Source organism: Stegostoma tigrinum, chromosome 33 (assembly GCF_030684315.1).
Source record: "Stegostoma tigrinum isolate sSteTig4 chromosome 33, sSteTig4.hap1, whole genome shotgun sequence".
Lineage (NCBI taxonomy): Eukaryota > Metazoa > Chordata > Chondrichthyes > Orectolobiformes > Stegostomatidae > Stegostoma > Stegostoma tigrinum.
Genome location: NC_081386.1, coordinates 4,088,481 through 4,114,216, shown reverse-complemented (window position 1 = coordinate 4,114,216; position 25,736 = coordinate 4,088,481). Strand labels below are relative to the sequence as shown.

Genomic DNA, 25,736 nt, shown 5'->3' with positions numbered 1-25,736 from the left:
TTCTTCTTCCTCTTGACCAGAGATTCTGTCTCCTTCGTAAACCACGGCTCCCGCGCTCTACAGCTTCCTCCCTGCCTGACAAGTACATACATATCTAGGACACACAGGAGCTTTTCCGTGAAATGACTAACAGTAGAATTTTTGAGGTGGCAACAAGCTGAGTTGATGTCGTGTATATGGACCATCAAGCTTTTTATTAAGGTCCCACATGAGACATCGATCACAAAAGTATAATTCATAAGATCTAAGACAAAGTGGCAAGTTCAATCTAAAATTGGCTGAAGGGTACTTAAGTGACTAGAAGGTAGTTTCTAGTGGAGTTCTACATGGCTTTGTATGAATGTCTTCATAAATTACAAAGGTTTAGATTTAAAGGTATAGGGTACAATGAAGATTGCAGCTAACAAAACAATTGGCGGGATGGCTGTTTCTGAAAACAACTATGGACTACATGACTATATCAGTGGACTGGTGAGATGTCCAAATAGAACAATTGGAAGTTAATCCAGAGAAGTGAGAGGTAATGCACTTTGGGAAGGCTAACAATGCAAGTGAATACATGCTAAATGTTAGTATTCAGAGAAATGTGGCAGCAAACATATCTACAGATCACTGAAGGTTGCCACTAAGGGCAAGGTGGTCAAGAAGGCATACGGTATAATTTACTATATTAAACTACTGCCCTGATTGGTAGTTGAAAAGGGATACAGGCACAGTGTACAAGAGGTGGGATATCATTCTGAATATTTATAAACCATTAGTTAGACCAGAGGTGGAGAAGTGTGCGCAGTTCTAGTCAATGCACTTTGCAAAAGATGTAACTGCACTAGATACAGTACAGGGGAAATGTACAAGAACATCGCCTGGACTGGAGAATTCTAGCTATGAGGAAAAATTGGTTAAACTAAGACTGTTTTCTTCGTATCAACAAAGGCGGAATGGTGACTTTGTTGATGAACATAAAATAAGGTGTACGGATAGAATGAGTAGGATGGCCCAATTCTTCTTAGTTGAGGGGTTTATTACTAAGGATTTAGGAAAAGAGGTAGCAAGCTATGGAATGGATTTGATGGAACTGTCATCCAGGAAGTGCTGGAAATCTGGAACCCATTGAAAGGGTTTGAGAGGCAAAAAGTGTAATAAGATTTAAATGTATTGATTCTGCACTTGTAAAGAATAAACTACAAGGTTATGGATCAAAAGCCTGGAAAGTGGGATTAGGTTGGATAACTACTTAATCATAACGCACACCATCTGGAAGGATAAGGGCAGCAGATATATGTAAACACCAAATGAAGGCTCCCCTACAAGTCACATACTCTTCTGGGTTGGGAGTATATCACCATTTCTTCACTGTCACTGGATTAAAATACTGGATCTCCCTCCCTAACAGCTTTGTGGATGCCCCTATACCAAGTGGACTGCAGCAGTTCAAGGCAGCTGATCATCATTACCTTCTCAAGGGCAACCAGGTCTGTGCAATAAATGTTGGCTAGCCTGTGACACCCACATCCCTTGAATAAATAAATAATGAACCAAGCGTCCATCTTTTGTGCTGCAAAACTCTATTATTCTCAGCCAAAAAAGTGTATGTCTGCCACAAAATGGACAAGTACAAGGATACTTGTAACATTGTTTAATAATGTTCCACTTTTGTGCTGTTCACCATCAGACAAGTGCTGGGAAGAACCCCAACATAAAGCTTTCAGCAAGGTACTACAATGTTACATCACAATCTATCCAGGCATAAGATAGTGAGGATATAAAAGAGTACAAAATATGGAGTTCAGGAAAACAAACCATGTAGAGCAAATTCCCAACATAATTCAAGTAGTAGCACTTCAGAAAACACAATCATGTAGTCACTTTTATTGAGTGTTGTAATGCTATTCCTTTATACTCAAGATATCCAAATCACTTCATAATCAATTAATTGCTCTAATAAGGGCCTAAAACTGTGTTGGCAAACATAGCAGAACATTTCTGAAACAGCAAACAATAGAGATCACCAGTTAATCTGTTTTTGATGGGGCTGGAGGAAAGTTTGTGGACCAGAATACACTATTCTCCTTGAATTAAAGCTCAATATCTTTTACATTCCATTATAACCATCTTGCCGTTCACTCGAAGAGTGGAGTTTTGGACAAGACAGCATCCCGCTAAGGAGACCAGTTAGCTCAAATTATTACAGATGCCGGGATCTTACTGAAAACAAATGCTGGAGGACATGATAAACTAAAAGGGGAGAAATGATTCACACTTTAAAGTTTTGATTTCAACAGTCAGTCCAGAAGGCTGTAAAGTGCCAAGTCTGAAGATGAGCTGCTGTTCCTCCAGTTTGCGTTGTGATTCACTGGAACACCACAGCATGCTGAGGGCTGATATGTGGGCAAGACAGCAGGATGCTGTGTTAAAATGACCAACCTTCGTATTAAATGATTGGAATGTGAGAATGGCAGAACAATGGTGTGTCTCCTACCAGTCTTGAAAGGGCAGTACCTGGGGTGGTGAGAAGGGAGGACATGATAATAAGCTAAATCTGCAATCTCCAGCGTTTGTCGTTTTCAGCTCAGTTGGCAGAATAGCTGGTTTGCAATGCAGAGTAATGACAACAATTTGGGTTCAATTTTCACACTAGCTAACGTTACTATGAAAGACACTCCTTCTCAACCTCTCCTCTCACCTGGGATGCAGTAACGCTCAGGTTAAACCATCACCAGCCACGTATCTCTAATGAGTAGCCTATGGTCTGTTAGGACTACAACATCTTTAACTTTACTCCCACTGTACTGTTTGCAAAGGTGGGTCCAGATGGATTAGGATTTTAACTTGCAATCTTCAAGAGGAGAACGCCAAAAAACAACTTCCCTGATTTGTAGTTACAAAGCGATATAGGAAATTGCAATTTTAAAAAAAATCAGCCAGATCTCACTACTTTCTTGGTAGTTGCACAATGCAACCATAATGGAGTTCCTAATTATGGCAGCTAATCCACTTCAAGGCAAGGCACGATGTGAGAAAGTTTCAGTGGTATGCATCTTTGGGTACCATAGGTCCAAAGTCACCCATTCCTTCCTTGCAGGTTACTACATACTATTAAAATGTAGGAATTGACACATGTATTGTATCTTTTTCTGAAAGGAAGCTTAATTAACTGAACTAATCTATATTATCTACTGGAATTTAGGTCTCCTTAAACCCACTGGGCATGTGATAAGAATGCAGAGATGCAGTCTCTTGAGTGGCAGACTGCAGTCAGTGGAGGTTGGACCCTCCAGTACTGACCCTGCTCCACTAACCTTGTCCTGAGGGCTGTCCACGCCGCCTCAATGTCCGAGTAAAGGTTTCTCTCGGACGGTTTCCCGTTGCTGGCCCCGTAACCCGAGTAGTCATATGAGAAGATGTTGCACTTAATGCGGTTGCCAAGGCCGATGTAGAAGCTGCACATCTGGCCCAGGTCCACAGCGTTGCCATGGGAGAAGAGCAGCGTATAGCGGCTGTCGGGCACGCAGCGGGCGAACATGCAGGCCAGGCGGTTGCCGCGCCCGCTGCGCACGAAGAACACCTCGAGCAGCTCCAGCTCCCGCTCCGAGAACTGCCAGTCGGCCCGCTCCGACAGGTGCAGACTGCATATGCTGCTCGACTCTTCCGTCAGCACCGTATAGGTGGGCTCGGGCGGCAGGAAGGCCAACTTGGCCGCGATCCGGCTCGGGCAAGGCGGACAGCAGAAGAGCCAACACAGCTCACCGAGCGAGAAGCCATTCATCCTGGGGGAAGGGGAAGGGGTGGGGTTGGGAAAGGAGGAGGAGGAGGACGAGGAATGCTCCTCGTCTCCCTGCTCCCCGGCCGCGGTCGGCATGGGAGACGGTTGCCAGGAAACCGGCGCGAGCGGGATGGGCGGGGCCAAGGTGGAGGATGTAGATTCCGGAAACAAGCCGGAGGTGTGGAGGCGGGACGGTACCGGAGTGGGCGGGGTCTAGTGGCAGTGGGTGGGGCGCGAAAAGGGGCGTGGCTCAGTCAGCGGATCGTTGTTGGGATGGTGCTCAGGTGAAGTGGCCGAGGCTTTTTATCGTGATACAAGGCTCCCGTTCTGGGATGAAGAGAGGGCGGGGTTTAGTGGGATGGGCGGGGAAGGATAGGCCGACCTTCGACGTTATGGGTGGAGTAGTGTTGGGCGTGGCTAGTGCGGGTAGGGATGCAGCACTGAGCAATAGTCAGCGGTCGCATCGCCCCATATTGGCGGCCGTGGCGAGAGCTGGTTTTCAGGTAAGATCTATCCAGTAACGACGGGTGAGTGGCTGAAATTAACATCGAGGAGCGTTGTAGCACTGTTTAACTGGAGTACGCCACACAATGGCGGCCATCAGCGAAGCTTCTCCTGCCAGCTGGTCCGGCCAACCAGCACTTCCGGGTCACTCGGGGGGGTCAGCGTCACCCCAGCACTAACAAAGGGGCATGTGGATGTGAGTCTATCAACCAAAAAAGGAAAACCATTACATTTATATAGCAGCTTTCAGATCTCCCGATGTCCCAAAGCACGTTAAATATCCATGATGCAAAATAGCAGAAAATGTTGGAAATGCTCAGCAAACGTGTGGAAAGAGAAGCAGATCCATAACCTATCATCAGAATTTAGCCGTGGAGTTCTTATGGCACAGAGAGAGATATTGTTGGTCCATTATGTCAAACCAGTCCTGAAGCACCTATCTACTCTTGTCCCATTTACTAGTACTTATTTGCTATGGCATTTCAAGTGTTCGTCTAACTACTTCTCAAATGTGATGGTTCCAGCCTCTTCAACATTTTCGTGCTGTAAAGCATTTGCCACAAATCACCTCTAAACTTCCCACTTAGAATCATAGAATCACTACAGTGTGGAAATAGGCCATTCTACCCATTAAGTCCACACCACCCTCTGCAGATCGTCCCACCCAGACTGAACCACCCTATCCCTACACTTCCCATGGCCATTCCACATAGCCAGCACATCCCTGGCACTGAGGGCAATTTAGCATGGCCAACCCACCTAACCTGTTGTATCTTTGGACTATGGGAGAAAATCCACACAGATGTGGGGAGATAGGAGGAACTGACAGACCTGAAATGTCAGCTTTCCTGCTCCTCTGATGCTGCCTGGCCTGCTGTATTCATCCAGCTCTATGCCTTGTTATCTCAGATGCGGGGAGAATGTGCAAACTTCACAAAGTCACCCACGGCTGAAATCAAACCCAGATCCTAGACGCTGTGAGGTAGCAGTGCTAACCACTGAGACACCCTTTAAACTTGTTATCTGAAATGTATGCACCCTGGTTATTGACTCCTCCACTGAAGGGAAATTGTTTTTTCTGTCTACCTTATCTAGGCCCCCATAATATTGTATACTCAATCAAGTACCTCCTCTGTCTTCTATACTTTAAGGAAAACATCCCCAGTTGTCTAATCTCTCTTCAGCCAAGGTGACGTTCTAGTGAATCTCCTCTGCACTCTCCCCAGTACAATCACATCTTTCCTACAGCATGGCAATGGAACTGCACTTAACTAATGTTATGTACAAGTCCATCATAACATCCCTGCTTTGATGCCTTAAGCAATGAAACGTGTATCCTATATGCGTTGTACTTGAGGTGTAACCTCTGTTCAGTTCAAGGCACTTGAGTCCAGTGCAGAAACAAGTCTTAACCCTGTCCTTGGTGTATTCTTCAATTTGAAAAACATAAATCGTGTCTTGGATATAATTCACATGGAAAGGCTTTCTGTTGAGTGGAAACTTTCGGGCCCTTGTTTGTAGTTACAAGAGATCACAATCCAGTCTGAAGCTTTTCAGCTACCATTAGTTGTTAAATCCCATTAGTCCCACACAGGAGTTTTCCCAGCCAGCCACTGAATTTATACCTATGGTTATTTTATCTCTGTAGCAATCCTCTTTTAAAAACGCATTTCGGAAATAAAGGCTAAGAACACCTGTAGTAGTTTGGGATTCTGACCCATCATTGTAATACCTTTCATTTACACACTCAAATATTGTATTGACAAAGCTATAAAAGCTGAACACACAAAACAAAAGCAACAGTATGTACCATTGAAAAGATACAAGTGACGCTAAACCTGAAGAATAATAAATGTGGCGAGGAACTTCAAAAGAACTGAGAAGTTTGTGGACTGAGCAGCTAGTTACAGATGAGTTTAAATGCAGAGATGCGCGTTTTGATAGGAAGAACATTCAAAGACAATATAACATAGTGGATATAATCCTCAGTTGGGGGGTATGAGCAGAGGGATCAGGGTGTATATGTTTGCAGATTATTAAAAGTGACAGGACAGGTGGAGCCTGTACAGTACTTTCTAAAGTAGGGTCCAGGCCCGAAACGTCAACTTTCCTGCTCCTGTGACGCTGCTTGGCCTGCTGTGTTCATCCAGCTCTACACATTGTTAACACAGTATCCTCAGTGTTATTAGTAGGAACATACAGTACAACAGCAACGAGACAATGTTGTCGAACTTGCATAAGAGACTTAGAGTAATAGACATGTACAGCACAGAAACAGACTCTTCGGTACAACTCCTTCGTGCCGACCAGATACCCTAAATTAAACTAGTCTCATTTTTGCTAGCATTTAGCCCATCTCCCTCTAAACCCTTCTATTAAAGTACCTGTCCAGATGTCTTTTAAATGTAATTGTACCATCCTCCACCAGTTCCTCTGGCTGCCCATTTCCAACATGCAACACTCTGCGTGAAAATGTAGCCCCGTAGGTCCCTTTTAAACCTTTCCCCTCTCACCTTAAACTTATGCCCTGTAGCTTTAGACTTGCCTACCCTGGGAAAAATACCTCAATTATTCAGTGTATCCATGCCCCTCATGATTTTAAAAGCCTGTATAAGGTTTCCCCCGAGCCTCTGATGCTCCAGGGAAAATAGCCCAGTCTATTCAGCTTCTCCCTGTAGCTCAGACTCTCCAACCCTGGAACATCCTGCAATCTTCCAGCACCTCACCTGTGGTTATTGGTGATATAAAGGGACCCAGCAATCACTTTCCTAGCTGATCAAGTCACAGGGATTTATCCACTTTTATGCATTTTAATACGTCCAGCACCACCACCTCTGTAATATGTACGCTTTTCTAGATACCACTGTTTATTTTTCCAAGTTCTCTAGCTTCAATATTCTTCTCCATAGTAAATTCTGATGCAAAATACTAATTTAATATTTCTTTTAAAGAATCCCTACAGTGTGGAAACAAGCCATTCAGCCCAACAAGCCCACATAGACTCTCTGAAGAGGATCCCACCCAGACACACACTCCCTATAACTCTATTCCCCATAGATTCCCATGGCTAGTCTACACATGAACACCGTGGGCAATTTAGCACAGCCTACAAACCTAACTTATACGTCTTTGGACTGTGGGACGAAACCCACAGCATGCAGCAAATGTCCACATAGACTTCGGGAGAACATGCAAACTCTGCACATTCACCCGAAGGTGGAACTGAACCTGGGTCCGTGGCATTGTGAGGCAGCAGTACTACCCACTGAGCCATCATGCTGCCCGTTCACCTCAACTGGAGTATTGTGTACAATTCTGATGCCTCTTTATAGAAAGCAGACAAATGCATTGGAGCAGGTACAGAAGCAGTTTACAAGAATGGTTCCAAGGATGAGGTCATGAGTGCAGAGAATCTGATAGAATCTGATAAAAATCATGAGCAGGCTGGATAAAGTAACTGTTTGTCCTGTTTGTAAAACAAATAAGAAGAAGACATAGATTTAATATGATTTGCAAAAGAATCACGGCTGAAATGAAGAAAAACTTTTTCACTCAAGTAGTTAGAATATGGAATGCACTGCCTGGAAATGTGATGGAGAGAGGTTTAATAGAGGCATTCAAGAGAACATTGAATGATCATTTAGATTAAAAAAAAATGCTAGGTTAAAGGGAAAAAGCAGGAGATTGGCACTAAGTAATGATGCTCATTTAATGAGCTCGCACAATAAGCTGAATGGCCTCCTGTGCTGCTACACTTCTGTGTTTCTGCCATAATTCTGAGTCTCCTACCGTAATAAGGTCCAAAGTAACTATTTTATACTTGTAATTCCACAAAATGACAAGGAAAATTGATTAGTAATTACTAAATAAATTACTATTAAATTTGAGCTTTGCACCCTCAACAACTTCTCTTTTGATTCCTCCCACTTCCTACAGACTAAGGGGGTGGCCATGGGCACCTGCATGGGCCCCAGCTATGCCTGCCTCTTTGTAGGTTACGTGGAACAGTCCCTCTTCCACACCTACACAGGCCCCAAACCCCACCTCTTCCTCCGTTACATTGATGACTGTATCGGCGCCGCCTCTTGTTCCCCAGAGGAGCTCGAACAGTTCATCCACTTCACCAACACCTTCCACCCCAAACTTCAGTTCACCTGGGCCATCTCCAGCACATCCCTCACCTTCCTGGATATCTGTCTCCATCTCAGGCAACCAGCTTGTTACTGATGTCCATTTCAAGCCCACCGACTCCCACAGCTACCTAGAATACACCTCCTCCCACCCACCCTCCTGCAAAAATTCCATCCCCTATTCCCAATTCCTCCGCCTCCACCGCATCTGCTCCCACGATGAGGCATTCTACTCCCGCACATTCCAGATGTCCAAGTTCTTCAAGGACCGCAACTTTCCCCCCACAGTGGTCAAGAACGCCCTTGACCGCGTCTCCCGCATTTCCCGCAACACATCCCTCACATCCCACCCCCGCCACAACCGCCCAAAGAGGATCCCCCTCGTTCTCACACACCACCCCACCAACCTCCGGATACAATGCATCATCCTCCGACACTTCCGCCATCTACAATCCGACCCCACCACCCAAGACATTTTCCCATCCCCACCCCTGTCTGCTTTCCGGAGAGACCACTCTCTCCGTGACTCCCTTGTTCGCTCCACACTGCCCTCCAACCCCACCACACCCGGCACCTTCTCCTGCAACCGCAGGAAATGCTACACTTGCCCCCACACCTCCTCCCTCACCCCTATCCCAGGCCCCAAGATGACTTTCCACATTAAGCAGAGGTTCACCTGCACATTTCCCAATGTGGTATACTGCATCCACTGTACCCGGTGTGGCTTCGCCTACATTGGGGAAACCAAGCGGAGGCTTGGGGACGGCTTTGCAGAACACATCCGCTCGGTTCGCAATAAACAACTGCACCTCCCAGTCGCAAACCATTTCCACTCCCCCTCCCATTCTTTAGATGACATGTCCATCATGGGCCTCCTGCAGTGCCACAATGATGCCACCCGAAGGTTGCAGGAACAGCAACTCATATTCAGCTTGGGAACCCTGCAGCCCAATGGTATCAATGTGGACTTCACCAGCTTCAAAATCTCCCCTTCCCCCACCGCATCCCAGAACCAGCCCAGCTCTTCCCCGCCACCCACTGCATCCCAAAACCAGTCCAACCAGTCTCTGCCTCCCTAACCTGTTCTTCCTCTCACCCATCCCTTCCTCCCACCCCAAGCCGCACCCCCCGCTACCTACTAACCTCATCCCACCTCCTTGACCTGTCCGTCTTCCCTGGACTGACGTATCCCCTCCCTACCTCCCCACCTACACTCTCTCCACCTATCTTCTTTACTCTCCATCTTCGGTCCGCCTCCCCCTCTCTCCCTATTTATTCCAGTTCCCTCCCCCCATCCCCCTCTCTGATGAAGGGTCTAGGCCCGAAACGTCAGCTTTTGTGCTCCTGAGATGCTGCTTGGCCTGCTGTGTTCATCCAGCCTCACATTTTATTATCTTGGAATCTCCAGCATCTGCAGTTCCCATTATCTCTAAACTTTGTTTTCCTTATTTTTTGGCTTGTACCTAAAATTCTGTACATTTGTACCTAGGATAGTGTTGCATGTGGCAACTCAAACTTTTCACCATACACGTGATTTCACGTGACAATAAAGCTAATTCAGTTCAAATCCAGATGTTTGTGACCCTGAGGGTCATCAAATCTAATGAAAACTTTATAAGGGTTTCCAATTTCTTTCAAACATTTCACTTCAAAATTCTTTCAAAAGCCTCTCTGTCACAGCATACCTCAACAAATCCCCATTCAGACCTGTCCCAAACTGCAGATGGCACACTGCTTCTTATGAATCCCAACTGTAACACTTGACTGCCTACAGATTCCTAAGATCTCCCAAATTTTTGACTGCACACAGCTATCCACCTGGTCTTAACATCTAACTTGGCCCCAACTAACAAAACTAGTGTTACTCAGTTGCTTTCTGAGCAGTTAAACTAAACAGATCTAATCTGAGTGGAGATAGTAGGAACTGCAGATGCTGGAGAATCTGAGATAACAAGGTGTAAAGCTGGATGAACACAGCAGGCCAAGCAGCATCAGAGGAGCAGGAAAGCTGACATTTTGGCTCAGACCCTTCTTCAGAAATCTGAGTGGAGTCTGCTTTTATCTTTCTCAGACTTCCAATCCCAACTAACTGACTTTTGAACTGCTGTTTGAATGTAACTAATATATTTTAGAACACCAGTTTCCCTTCCATTGTTCACAGATAGTCGGCATAAATAGTACTAAATGGATACCAATTAAAGGAATTGCTCATGGATATTAAACCAAACATTGATTTGAGATATGATTGCAGATGTTACGTATGCAATGTTGATGGAGTGAGCGAAAGCAGTAGATCTAGGAAGTGCTTGCTTGTCCTGTAAATAGGTGACTTTGTTCTTCTCAAGTGTTGAGATCACGGAGAGTTCTCAATTTGTCCAAGATTGTATTTCGCCCCCATGTAATAAGATCTAACTTATGGATTCTAAGAATAAAACTTTAGAAGTTGCCGGAAAAGCTCAGCAGGTCTGGCAGCATCTGTGAAGCAAAAATCAGAGTTAACATTTCGGGTCCAGTGACACTTCCTCAGGTTCTGATCTATCTTTTTCAGATTTGTAAAGCTGAAATGCTCTGTGATTTGGGCAAAGCGTTCAACAAGCAACTGGATATTCTTCAGAAGTGATGAAGGCTTTGATGTTGGCAAACAAGAGTTTCCTCGGTAGCAACTGTCTGATCTTAAAAAAGGCTAAAATAAAACCAAAAACTGTGAATGCTGGAAACCTAAAACAAAAACAGAAATTGCTAGTGAAACTCAGCAACATCTATGTTCTATACATAAAATGACCCTGAGCTTCCTGCTACCTGCCACTTCAACACACCAGCATGCTCCTTGACGAACATTTGTGTCTTAGGCTTGCTGCAGTGCTCCAGCAAAACTCAGCACAAGCCACAAGAACAGCACTTCATATTCCGCTTGGGAACCCTGCAGTCTTCAGGACTCCAGCAGGGAATTCAATAATTTTGGGGCCTGAGTACTTTCTTCCATGTCCTTTACCCACCTCCACACTCCAGGCCTTGTCATTGCTGTTTTCAGCAAGCAAACCCATTTTCACTGATTTATTGTCCCTATTATCAGCTTTATTTGTTCCCTGGCACACCATTATCCACCTTTCTCTCCATCTGGGCTCTGTCTCCACCTATTCTCTCAGTCCTTTACCCCCACACACTGTTTTCAGCATATATGTCATCTATTCCTTGCTACTACTTGTGGTGATGAAGGGTCACTGAGCCTGCAACGTTGACTCTGCCTGCTCTCCATGCTGTCAGACCTGCTGAGTTTCTCCATCAAGTTCTGTTTTTGTTTGATCTTTGTACCTTGGGCCTTTGAAGATTGAACAGATTGCTGTCTATCCTGAATTGAATATGTACTCCTGTGTCAGAATCTTTGGGTGCATGCAAAGCATAGCCTGAAAAAGTAGATGGCGAACAGAACAGGAGCCATTACATAGCTTTGCTTGGTGCCAGAAAAGACAGCTGATAAGGCACCATCATGTATCACCCATACCATCATGAAATGAGTGAATGGCCCTGCTGATTTTTTTCACAGAAGCCATGTTTAGACCTTCAACAGGCCTTTAATGTTTATTGACTCAAAAGAATTGGTGAGCTTAATGAATATCATGATAACATGGAGGCAATTGTTTTACACATAGCATTGTTCACGTGTAACGTGAATTTCCTGAGGGTGATTTCCAGTATTTTTCTATTTACTAGTCGCTGAAGTTTGCTGACACATGATCTGAATTTCAGATCTAGATCAGAAGTCCATATAAACAGGTAAAGTTGTAATTATTTTCAGCAATAAAGTAGACTAAATTGATCTACTTTCCAAACCAGAGTGAATGGAATTGTGTAATTCCACTCTTGACGAGACCCAGACTCTATTCTAAAGAATTTGAGAAAAATACACTTGGCTAAATTTTCTAAATGTATATCCTCAATGCAGAGCTTCACCTGACTAAAACACTGATCAGGAAAATATGAGCAAATAATTCTCAGTTTGGATAAAAGAGGATTATTGGGAACATGCACACAACTCTTGAGGCATTTCAGCTGCATATCCTCAGCCACCAAACGATGACAATTAGAAATGTTATTTATTGTGTTATTCTATTAGGTTCTCCCAATTTTCTGACCAACATTTATCTTTCAACCCAAGCCTAAAACAGATTTCCTGCTCATCTGTTTGGTTGCTGTTTGTGGGAAGTATATGCATTGAATACTGTGTTTTCTACATTACAACAATGATTAAAGTTAAAAATAGTTCATTGATATGAAGAACTGTGGGAAGTACCGAGGATCTGAAAGATGCTGCATAAATAAGCCTACTTGAAGGAGAATTTTTAAAAGTTTATCATATTCTTGGTGTGCACTCTAAAACTGCATTTTCAATATTTTCAAATCCAACTACAGGTTCTAAAGATGTTTTTAAAAAATAACAAATTTTCCTTATTGTGCTGCCTCTGGATTAAAAGGCATCATTACAAAACGAATAATCAACATCCTCAATCAATACTCACTGTTATTGAAGATGTTACCTACCTAATTCATATACAGTGTAGAGTGCTGTTTTGAACTGAACGTGTAGAAAGGCACTGAGATAATTCAATACAAATAAAACAAAAGCGTCACTACAATTGCCCCCCAGGAGGAGAGGAACAATGGCCCATTGAAAGAGCTGTATACAAAATTTTAAAAAATACTCATAATCCATTTTGCACAAATAATATAGTTGAGCTCCTGCAGTGCCCATGATTCAATAGTTTTCTGTTCCAATCTAGGCTCAGTGTTCTTTTTGCTTATGTACTTTAGTTTCAATTATTTCTTTGTCAATGTGTGTATTTAGCTTTCTTACTCATGATCAAAGAATAAACAACTTTCACTGACAACCCATATTCCCTAAGATTAGAAATTTGCACCCTGTGTCTGCCTTACCTTTACTGCGATATATCATACTGGAGGTAGTATAGGTTATTAACTATGCTGTTTTGTACCTTCCAAGTGGCAGAAAATATCTTGCGAGACCACCTCAAGAGCTGAGTGAACACAGCAGGCCAAGCAGCATCAGAGGAGCAGAAAAGCTGACATTTCGGGTCTAGACCTTTCGTCAGAAATTGGGGAGGGAAGCGGATTCTGAGATAGATGGGGAGGCGGTTAGAAGATGGATAAAGGAGAAGATAGGTGGAGAGGAGACAGACAGGTCAAAGAGGCGGGTTTGCAGCCAGTAAGGGTGAGTGTAGGTGGGGAGTTAGAGAGGGGATAGGTCAGTCCGGGGAGGACAGACAGGTCAAGGAGGCGGGATAGGGCTGGTAAGTAGGAGATGAGGATGGAGCTTGAGGTGGGAAAAATAAATAGGTGGGAGGAAGGACAGGTTAGGGAGGGGACGAGTTGGGCTGGCTTTGGGTTGCAGTCGGGGAGGGGAGATTTTGAAGCTTGTGAAGTCCACATTGATACCATTAGGCTGCATAAATATAAGATGCTGTTCTTGCAACCTTCACATGGCATCATTGTGGCACTGGAGAAGGCCGAGGATGGACATGTCATCCAAGGAGTGGGAGGGGGCATTGAAATGGTTCGCAACTGGGAGGTGCAGACGTTTGTCGCGAACAGAGCAGAGGTGTTCCACAAAGCAGTCCCCGAGCCTCCGTTTGGTTTCCCTGATGTAGAGGAGGCCACATTGGGAACAACGGATATAGTATACCACATCAGCAGATGTGCAGGTGAACATTTGTTTGATGTGGAAAGTCTTCTTGGGGCCTGGGATGGGGGTGAGAGGGGAGGTGTAGGAGCAGGTGTAGTTTCCTGCAGTTGCAGGGAAAGGTGCCGGGGTGGTGGGGCTGGTGGGGAGTGTGGAGCAGACAAGGGAATCATAGAGAGTGGTCCCTCCAGAAAGCAGATAAATGAGGGGAGGGAAGGATATCTTTGGTAGTGGGGTCAGATTGCAGATGGCAGAAGTGCTGGAGGATGATGCATTGGATCCAGAGCTTGGTGGGGTGGTATGCGAAGACAAGGGGGATTCTGTTTTTGTTGTTATTGTGGGCACAGGGTGTGAGGGATGAGTTGCGGGATGCATGGTCAAGGGCATTTTTGACCAATGCGTCATCCTCTGGCACTTCCACCATCTACAATCTGACCTTGCTACCAAAGACATTTTTCCCTCCCCACCCTTATCTGCTTTCTGGAGGGACTACTCTCTCCATGACCCCCTTGTATGCTCCACCCTCCCCACCAGCCCCACCACCCCTGGCACCTTTCCCTGCAACCGCAGGAAGTGCTACACCTGCTCCTACACCTTGCCCCGTCACCCCATCCCAAGCCCCAAGACCTTCCATATCAAATAGATGTTCACATGCACATCTGCTAATGTGGTATACATGCATCTGCTGTACCCGTTGTGGCTTCGTCTACATCAGGGAAACCAAAAGGAGGCTCGGGGACTGCTTTGTGGAACACCTCTGCTCGGTTTGCAACAAACGTCTGCACCTCCCAGTCGCGAACCATTTCAATTCCCTGTCCCATTCCTTGGACCACATGTCTATCCTCGGCCTCCTGCAGTGCCACAACGATGCCACCAAAGATTGTAGGAACAGCATCTCATATGTCCGCAACCCAGTGGCATCAATATGGACTTCACAAGCTTCAAAATCTCCCCTCCCTGACTGCATCCCAAAACCCAACTTGTCCCCTCCCTAACCTGTCCTTCCTCCCACCTATCCATTCCTCCCATCTCAAGCCAGACCCCCATCTCCTAATTATCAGCCTCATCCCACCTCTACCTGGCCATTCTCCCTGGAGTGACCTATCCCCTCCCTTACTCCCCACCGCCACTCACCTTTACTGGCTCCAATCCCTCCTCTTTGACCTATCTGTCTCCTCTCCACCCATCTTCTCCGTTATCCATCTTCTATCCGCCTTCCCCTCTCTCCCTATTTATCTCAGAATCCCTTTGCCTTCCCCATTTCTGAAGAAGGGTCTAGACTCAAAACGTCAGCTCTCCTGCTCCTCTGATGCTGCACAATGGGAATTTGACTGGCCTAGTACTCCTGATATCAGGGCTAATACTCGGGGGATGAGAATTCAAATCCCACTGGGCAGTGTATGGAACTTAAATTCAATTAATTGACTAATCTGGAGTCAATCAAGCAATAAAACAGGGTACCCATATTCTCCAAAACCAACATTGATTCTGGACTCAAAGAAATCTCACAGCATCAGGCAAAATGTAGGTAAGGAAGCTTCCTGGTGAATGTTACTTACCACCAGCCTTCCACTGATTCATCAGTGTGACTCATGTTGAGCAACACTTAGAAGTCTCTGAGGGTAACACGAATGCATTCTGGGTAGGGACTTCAGTATCCATTACCAAATGTGGATGGCAGCATAACTATTGATCCCAGGCAGGATCCATCCAGAAGGAAAATCCTATTTGACCATATGATCATCAACTTCTCCCAGAAGCATCATTCCATTGATGGGGAGTACCCACGTTAGTCCCTGTGTGAACAAAATCTCATATTTACTGTGCTGGAATCCTTTATCATGTGGTACAGCACTGTCACTGTTCTGACTCAGACAGACTTTGAACAGATGTAGCAACTCAAAGTTGAATATCTATAAAGTTCCTTTGGATTGTCAGCTGCAGAATTATATGTGACCACAATCTGTTATCACATGGCCAGTTATATCCCTTACTCTATCATTACCATTAAACCAGAGGGACTGCCCCAGTTTTGCAGTCTTGCCACATCCAGGCCCAAATGTTGGTTGATAGTTACTAGCTAAGTGGAGAAGGTGCAAAACAGCAAAACAAAATATGCAAATGACGTTGTGCAGAATGATAATATATTCCTATTTTATGGTCCACATTAAGTTACAAATGTATTTTTTCCAATATTTCTATTACTTTGCTACAGCTTGTTTTTGCAAACATATCAGATTGTTGACTGCTGCTATCCACCTATATTACATACGAGATTTCTTCATTTTGTTGAATTTATTTTATTCCATTGTGACTTATTATCAATATGGCACTCAGTGATATTGCTGCTACATTGCTTTTTAAAAATTCTTCCAATATTGCCACTAAAAAAGGCACATGTACTTTCAAAATAAGAGCAAGAATTTCTGCTGCTAAGCTACTTTTTCCTACTCTTCTGACCTGGTTACCTTTGCAAGCTAAAATGCAACATTAAACTTGCTTTCTCAGAAGATAAATCATAAATCCTCCTGCACTAGAGAAATCATCACAGAAATTTGCATTAGAATCATCACTAAAACTGATAAGTTTCATGTCCTGGCACATTCTAATGATGGAAATTTCAAAAACACATGTTCCACTTTTAACTTTTTCAGTGGTTTATTTGCCTAAATAATACCTTCCATCTTGGGCTTTTTCATTGTCATGCTTCAGTCTAAGATCCAAAAACTGGAATCTGGCCTCATTCAGGTGTCCAGCCAAGTCAGCTGCCCAATTAGACTTTGCAATTTCAGTTCATTTCAGTTTTTGAGACCACTGCATCTTTTCATTCGATCCTATGTTTGATTAACTGCAGTACAGCTACTGCTTTCTAAATAAGATCATTGATTCAAAATGACACTCAATCAATTCTGTTTGATTTCCAATCCATTGTGCTTAAAAAGTCCAGAAACCTGACATCCAATTTGGAATTCTTGTTGAAGCCCATTTATAATAGTATTTTCAAATTCATGTTCCCACTCCACAAAATAATTAAACATGCCAACATGCATCACAAAGATACCTGAAAGTTGCCCCCCACCCCCAACTGTAAAACCTGGCAGGTTCTGCTTTCAACTGGAGACAGCTCAATGTTAATATGACAGACCTTACTGAGAAGTAACAAACTCTAGAGGTGTCACTTGATCATACATGCATTTCCTTAACTTCCAGGCTGGCTCCATTCTGTTTGGCTCCTCTGTTGGAGAATGAAAGAAGCACTTCTTTTTTGAGCTGATCTCCATTCAGAAATGTAGCTTGAATATCAACTGATCTACCCCGAAGTATTTAATGCTTATAATGCCAAGAAAATTTTCAAAATTGCTTTTCCTGCTGTAGATGAATCTATATCTTACATTTTGATCCACAAGTTTTTCTTTAAAATCCCATTCCACTAGTTTTGCATTAGCCTTAGAATTCTCTCAGAAGACATCTTATCTGAGCATATTGATCTGTATGATAGGATAGGTTGTCCCCTGTCTCACACCTCACAGAATTTCACAAAATGCTTACAGAGTGGAAGCAGGTCATTCAGCCCATATCATGTCCACACCAACCCTCCGAAGGCCATGCCACTCAAACTCTCCTACACCATGTCCCTGTAACCCTGCATTTCCCATGGCTAACCTACGTAGCCTGCACATTTTTTGACTGTGGGAGGAAACCGGAGCACCTGGAGGAAACCCATGCAAACACAAGGAGAATGTGCAGACACCATACAAACAGCCACCCAAGACTGGAATCAAATCCACTGGCACTGTGAAGCAGCAGTGCTAACCACTGAGCTACCATGCCACCACCATTATCTGTCTCATTTATTGGTAGGAAATTTTGCTGATGGTCTAATTTCAATTCCAAGACTTCACAATTATTTCATTGCCTATACTATACGTTATTGTCGACTGACTAAATCTAGTAGCCAAATCTACAAAATGTAAAATGAAGATTTGTCTTTTTAATCTTCACCTTTAAATCCACAGCTACTACCTCACTGAAATCCCTTGCTAAGGGCAGATTTACTTTAGGCCATGACAATGTCCCTTAATAACTTTTACAAATCTCACATCCATCACATCACTTGTATGTGCTTATTGTAATCCACACCCCTTATTCTTGCACCCTGTACTAAAATGGACAAATAAGCAAGTTGCATGTAGTTTTCAAAACACTCCCAACAGTGTGAGAAGAGGCTATTCAGCCCATCAAGTCCGCACCAAATTTTTGAAGAGCATCCCACCTAAACCTAGACCCCACCCTATCCCCCTAACCCCGCATTTACCATAGTTTATCTACCTAACTTGCACATCTATAGACATTATGGAGCAATTTAGCATGGTCAATCCACCTAATCTGTACATCTTTGGACTTTGCAACGAAATTGGAGCACCCAGCAGAAACCACAGAGACACAGGTAGAATGTGCAAACTCCACACAGTCATGCACAGTTAGAACCAAACCATGGTCACTGATGGAGTGACACAGCAGTGCTAATACCGCCCATTTTAACACAATCAAAATTTTGTCTTTTAAATTTCTATCCCAACCGAATTTAACAACACTCCATTAATTTCTTTAGTGGAGCCTTCTGGTTCTAATAAAGGGATAAAATAGAATCCTGATTGTGTGAATTGCAAAGTCACAGATTTTTCATTTGCAACAGTTTTGTCATTTTTCTATATCAAGTTTCATCTACAATTTTGTCACTGATGGCCTACTTGGTGACAATTGTATTTTACTGGATACTACGTAGTGTTAATGAAATTATTGATTCTAGCTATTTTACAAGGATTGACTACTCTTTTAATAACTTGAATGTGTTATCATTTCCAAATCTGGAATGGTGGAGATTTCAAAATTCCTAACATTATTCTAATTCTACTACATTTAGCCAGTCTATTCCCCACACGGGTTGTTGCACATCCACTGTCCCATATGGCACAATTGAAAGACTGTGCCACCAACACATTCATAATTGGCTGAAACTTCAGGTCGATACAGTACCATCGCTTTGAACCATATCTCCATTTTCTTCTGGTGAATCTTTCATTTCATGTTGAGTTTAGTGTATTCAATCAGATTATATATAGCTGACCTCATCTTTACTAATCTGCCAACTGCAGTTGAATTTGTCCATGACACTACCGTTAAGAATGACAACCGCATAGTCCTTGTGGAGATGAAGTCCTGCCTTCACATTGAGAGTAACATCCATCATGTTGTGTGGCACTATCACCATGTTAAATGGGACAGAGTTCAGATCTAGCAACTCAAGGCTGGGCATCCATTAGGCCCTGTGGGCAGCAGAATTATATTCCAGCACAATCTGTAACCCCCATGGCTCGGCATGTCTCACACTCAACCAACACCATCAGGCCAGAGGATCAACCCTGGTTCAATGGAGAGTGCAGAAGGGCATGCCGGGAGCAGCACCAGGCATACTGAAGATGAGTTGTCATCCTGGTGAAGCCAGGTTGTATAATCAGCAGCAAACATCCCCACGTCTTGTTATCATCTAGTTGAGACTTAAGAGATGTTTGAGACCAAATGGAATGAGGGAACAGGTTATGGTTATCTGTTAATTAATTGGGTGAGAACTTGATTGGGGTTATGCAGAACAAATTATCAATGTTGTTAGATTTTTGTGCTGTGTTAAGTTGAAATAAAATTCTGACCGGAAAATGATATGTCTGGGCTCTACACAGGCTATGGCTCTATCACTATCTCACTAAAGTAAGACAAGAAGCAAAGTTTTTTTACTAGAATTGAAGATTATTTAAAGATATTAAAGACTATTTACGAACCACTAAGGCATTGTCCGATTTTGATAAATTCAGAAACAGTAAAAATGGTTCCTTAGTAGAATACATTATGGAATCTAATGAACGATAATCAAAACAACAGAAATTATAACTAAATTCTAGAAATTGTGCTGGCAATTAAGTTATCAGACTGTGCCAAAATATCAAGTTTAAGCAGACTTTTAATTTTGATTTTAACTTTGCAGAGCAACACACACTGCTTTAAAATATATCAGAAGTACATAAATAATTCCCATGGAATCCCAGCAGTTGGGATGGCACGGTGGCTCAGTGGTTAGCACTGCAGCCTCACAGCACCAGGGACCCGGGTTTGATTCCATCCCCAGTGACTGCTGTGTGGAGTTTGAACATTCTGCCCATGTCTGCATGGGTTTCCTGCAGGTGCTCCAGTTTCCTCCCACAGTCCAAAAATAGGCAAGTTAGATGAATTGGCCATACTAAATTATGCCATAGTGTCCAGGGATGTCTCGGTTAGGTATATTAGCCATGGGAAATGCAGGGTGACAGGGATAGAGCAGAGGGATGGACCCGGGGGGGGGATGCAGTTCAGGGATTTGTAAGGCCACATGGCCAGTTTTCAAATGGCCTGGATTCTTTAAAAAAAAGACTGTGGTACAAATGGGACTATTGACCGTACATTAAAAAAAAATGACACAGTGGTAACAAGCTGCTGAGACTATCTAGATGCAGTTCACAGAGGACAGTATGAAAGTACAGAACTAACAGAAATGAGGCGTGAAATGCTTTTGACTAGTTTGAAAAGTGAAGACAATTTGAGACTTACAATAAAAGAATGAACCCCAGAAATACCCGGGATGAAGCCATTCAATTTTTCAGATGTGATTCAAAGTGACATTACGCCTGAACATTACTTTTATTTATTCATTTTGTGGGATTTGGGCATTGCTGATTGGCCAGCATTTATTGCTCATCCCTAGTTGCCCCTTGAGAAGGTGATAGTGAGCTGCCTTTTTGAACAGCTGCAGTCCACCTGCTGTGGGTTGACCCACCATGCCAATCGGGAGGGAATTCCACCATTTTGACACAGCAACAGTGAAAGAACGGCGATATATTTCCAAGTCAGGATGGTGAGTAGTTTGGAGGGAAACTTGAAGGTGGTGGTGTTCCCGTATACCTGCTGCCCTTGTTCTTCTAGATTGAAGAAATCATAGGTTTGGAAGGTGCTGTCTGAGGATCTTTGGTGAGTTTCTGCAGTGCATCTTGTAGATCGTACACACTGCTGCTACTGAGTGTTGGCGGTGGAGATAGTAGATAGTTGTGGATGAGGTGCCAATCAAGTGGGCTGTTTTGTCCTGGATGGTGTAAAGCTTCTTGACTGTTGTTGGGTCTGCACTCATCCAGGCAGGTGGGGAATATTCCCTCTCACTCCTGACCTGTGCCTTGTACGTGGTGGACAGGCTTTGAGGAGTCAGGAGTTGAGTTATTTGCCAGAGTACTCCTAGCTTCTGAACTGCTCTTGTAGCTACAGTGTTTATGTGGTGAGTCAAATTGAGTTTCTGGCCAATGATAACCCTCAGGTTGTTGACAGAAGGGATTCAATGATGGTAACACCTTTAAATGCCATGGGCCAGTGGTTAAATTGCCTCTTATTGGTGATGGTCATAGTCTGGCATTTATGTGGCACAAATGTTACTTGTCATTTGTCAGCCCAAGCTTAGATACTGTCCAGATTTTGTTACCTCTGAACATGGACTACTTCAGTATCTGAGGAGTTGCAAATAGTGCTGAACATTGTGCAATCTTCGGTGAACATCCCCACTTCTGACCTGATGATGGGGGGAAGGCCTTTGATGAAGCAGCTGAAGATGTTTTGGCCTGGGACACTCTCCTGAGAAACTCCTGCGGAGATGCCCTGCAGCTGAGATGATTGACCTCCAACAACCATGACCATCTTCCTATGTGTCAAGTATGACTCCAAACACTGTTTGCCCTCTGATACCCATTGATTCCAGTTTTGCTCTTTGATGCTACACTCAGTCTAATGCAGCTTTGATGTCAAGGGCTGGCACTGTCAATTCACCTCTGGAATTCAGCTCTTTTATCCATGTTTGAACTAAAGCTGTAACAAGGTCCAGAGCTGAGTGGCCCTGGCAGAACCCAAACTGGATGTCACTAAGCAGGTGATGCTTGATAGCAGTATTGATGACACATTCCATCAGTTTACTGAATGAGAGTCGACTGATGGCGTGGTAATTGGTCATGTTTGAATTGTTCTACTTTTTATGTACAGGACATAAATGGGTCAATTCTCTAATGTCCTCTAGGGAAGGAAACTGCCGTCCTTACCTGGTTTGGACTACATGTGACTCCAGACCCACAACATGTCCAAACTCGGTTAGGACAGCAGCAATGCCCTCATCTCATGAATGAATAAAGGAATTTCCCATGTTATCGGGTAGATATAGTGTTCTAACTGTACTGGAACAGCTTGCCTAGGGAGTGGTAAGTTCTGAAGCACATTTCTTCAGTACTATTGCCGGAAGGTTGTCAGGGGCTGTAGCCTGTATCTCCCAAATATTTCTTGATATCATGTGGGGCCAATCAATTTGGCTGAAGACTGGTATCTGTATTCCTGGGGACCACTGGGGGAGGCTGAGATAGATCATCCACTTGGCACTGCTGGCTGAAGATTGTTATGAATGCTTCAGCCTTATCTTTTGCATTGATGTGCTGGGCCCTTCCATCATTGAGGATGAGGATATTTGTGGAGCCTCCTCCTCCAATGAGTTGTTTAATCATATACCACCATTCAAGACTGGTCCTATTTGGTACCCCTGGTCAACTGAAGCATTCTCTGTCCCCATGCAGAAAAATCCAGATGACATTCTTTTTTAGATTTATAAATGGCAAGCAACATTTGCATTACGCAAATGCTGGGCTATGAGAGTAATCTAACCATCTTCCCTTGACTTTCAAACAGTGACTCACCTCTTGACCCCACAAACCCTGTGCACCATCTCTAAGACACAAGTCAGGAGTGTAATGAAAGTCACTTCACTTTCCCGGATGAGTGCAGCTCCAATAACACTCACAAAGATCAAAATTATTGAGGAAAATGTGATCCATTTGATGGATAACTCATTTGCCACCTTAAACATTCATTTTCTCCACCAACAGTGTACAGTGGCATCTGCAAAATGCACACCAAACCTTCTTCAAACATACTTTCCAAATCCAGAGCTACTTAGCAACTAGAAAAACAAGAGCAGCAGCACTATAGGGATACCACCATTTGGAAGTTCCAAATCAAAGTACGTGTCATTGTGACTTGAAAGTGTACTGCCATTCCTTCACTGTGCTGGATCACAATCTTGGAATTCTCTTCCTAACAATGCATTGGCAGTACAATATATCAATACATGTTCTTGTTCTGAATTCCCTAGATTGTGGAAAGGTTCCTGTAGACTGGAATGTGACAACTGCACCCCTCCCTCCAACCATTCAATCAAATGGCACAGTTGGTGGGGAGGTATAATAAGAAGTCACAACCAGTTTAACTGATATCAGAGATTGTGAAAATGCTAGTAACTGCTATTGAGGAGATGTCAACAGGATTAGGCAGAGTCAGCACAGTTTTATGAAAGAGAAATCATGCTTATCAAAGCTATTTGAGCTAACTAGTAGGGTGAATAAAGGGTATGAATGGATGTAGCATACTTGAAGTAGGAACCAAGCAACAGGAAAAGGGCATCCAGTCCCTCAAACTTGTCCCATCATTTGGCTTCGATACAGAGACTGATTCTCATAAAAATGCTCCTGAAAACCCTTGAAAGACACCTTCTCACTACTTACTTAAAAGTTTGTAGAAGAGAAGAATCTGATTCCACAATAATCAAGACTTTTTAAATAAACTTATACAGGTATACTGAAATTATAATTGCAATTAACAATCTAATGTGAAAGCATTTAGCTCAATTCCTTTAGACAAATGGCTGTAGATAGTAGAGAGCAGCTCCATCCCGAAAACAAGGGGAATTGAAGGACAAACGATGTAAACATCAAGGACCAGAGGATATAGGACAAATGGAGTAAATACCATGGGCTGAGTGAAGTAAAACAAACAATATACACAGATAATCTTGTGAAAATGTACCAGAAAACAGATAACATTGTTAGGGGGCAATTACAAAACATTACTTACTCATTATGACCTCAGGAGAATAAATAAATGTAGCTTCACAAGGTACCAAACAATACCCACTCAGTATGATGCAACTAGCAAATATCTGGGCTTGGGCATAATGGTCAGAAAGGAAGTGGCAAGTGCTGATGTCAATGTTGCATGTAATCTTTGCAATGTGGAATGTGTGAATATCCTGTACTTTATTGGGAGAATGGAGAATGGCTTGGAATCTGATCGACTTGTGCTGCTGAACATGGAACTCAAGACTCCTCCTTGAAACCTCTCCCCAACAGTGGCCAAAGTACAGAGTCAAATTTTGTTGCAATGTACTTTCACACTTTTGGCTAACAGTAATCTATTAGTTTTAGTTTTAGAATTAACAATTAATCTAGCATGTACTGCTTCTTGTAGAGGAGCATTGTAGATTTCTATCACCTTTTATGTAAGGAAAAGTTTTCTAATTTAACTCTGAATGGCCTGGCCCTAATTTTTAGAGTATGCCCTCTAGTCCAGGACTCCCAAGCTAGCAGAAATAGTTTATTCTACTCTATAAAGTCTATTTGCCTTAATAACATAGTTACTTTAATTCGATGAACATTCTCTAAATTCTTGGTTTTATTTCATCTTACCTCATAGTTTAACTCTTGGAATCCATTTTGGTAAAGATTTGCAACAATCTCTCTGAAGCCAATGTATCCTCCCTCAGATACAGTGCCTAGATCAGCACACAGTACTGCAGGTGTTATCTAACCAGCATTTTTGTGGCTGAAGCACGGCCCCTACCAATCTAAATAATCTAAAACGTTGGTGCAATCTCTGGATATGGAATCAATTGTTTAGGGTCGGGATGAAACCTTTGCACTCAAATGGTTGTGAATCTTTGGAAGTCTATGCATCAAAGGGTTGTGGATGCCCCGTCATTGAATAGATTTAGAGTTGGGTTGGACTGAGATTTGGTATCTCAGGGACTTGAGGTATATGGGGAGTTGGTGAAAGAATGGAGTTGAAGCCCAAGATCATATTAAAAGGTGGAATACACTGTTTCTTTTTTGTGTGTTCTATACCTGTTAGTGATGCTTATGTTCTTTACTGTACCCATTGTTGATCATTTGAAGATGACTATTGTAACACAGAGAAAACGTCTAAAAAGCTGCATCAGTGGTCCTCCCACCTCAGTTCTCAGCTTTCACACTCTCTGTATTCAGCACTGCCTTTAATGTGCTTTTAATGATGTGATCCTATTAGCATTATTCACCATGGCAATTCTTCCACAGGGAGCCTCTGATTGAGTATGCACATACATAAGATAGCATTTTCCTCAGTGCTCTTGTATGGTGTTTTATTTCCTCCATTATATTTTCAACACATTAATTCTGTCAAGAGGAGAGCAAACCAATTGTACAAAAACAGAAGTTGCTGGAAAAGTTCAGTCGCTCTGGCAGTACCTGTGAAGAAAATATCAGAGTTAGCATTTTGACTCTTCCTGAGAACTGGACCTGAAATGTCAACTCTGATTTTTTCTTCACAGATGCTGCTAGACCTACTGAACTTTACCAGCAACTTTTGTTTTTGTTCCTGATTTACAGCATCCACAGTTCTTTCAGGTTTTATTTAGTAAAACATGTGTATCCAGCTCTGCTCCTGC

General features: G+C 43.2%; 1 protein-coding gene and 2 long non-coding RNA genes across 3 annotated transcripts in view; 2 read left to right on the top strand and 1 right to left on the bottom strand.

The window, feature by feature from the left end:
* Positions 1–3,913, bottom strand: part of abhd17c (abhydrolase domain containing 17C, depalmitoylase) — a 75,430-nt gene extending 71,517 nt beyond the window's left edge. Inside the window, exon 1 of the mRNA XM_048562810.2 lies at positions 3,300–3,913. Within this exon, the coding sequence (XP_048418767.1) occupies positions 3,300–3,859 (560 nt within the window). The 5' untranslated portion in view covers positions 3,860–3,913. The remainder of the gene's footprint in view (positions 1–3,299) is intronic.
* A 98-nt stretch (positions 3,914–4,011) lies between these two features.
* LOC132206176 (uncharacterized) overlaps positions 4,012–25,736 on the top strand; it is a 45,294-nt gene continuing 23,569 nt past the window's right edge. Inside the window, exon 1 of the long non-coding RNA XR_009442886.1 lies at positions 4,012–4,047. This is a non-coding gene — a long non-coding RNA (uncharacterized LOC132206176). The remainder of the gene's footprint in view (positions 4,048–25,736) is intronic.
* LOC132206175 (uncharacterized) lies at positions 4,070–13,283 on the top strand. Its single transcript, XR_009442885.1, has 2 exons — positions 4,070–4,266; positions 10,946–13,283. It is a non-coding gene; the product is annotated as an uncharacterized LOC132206175 (long non-coding RNA).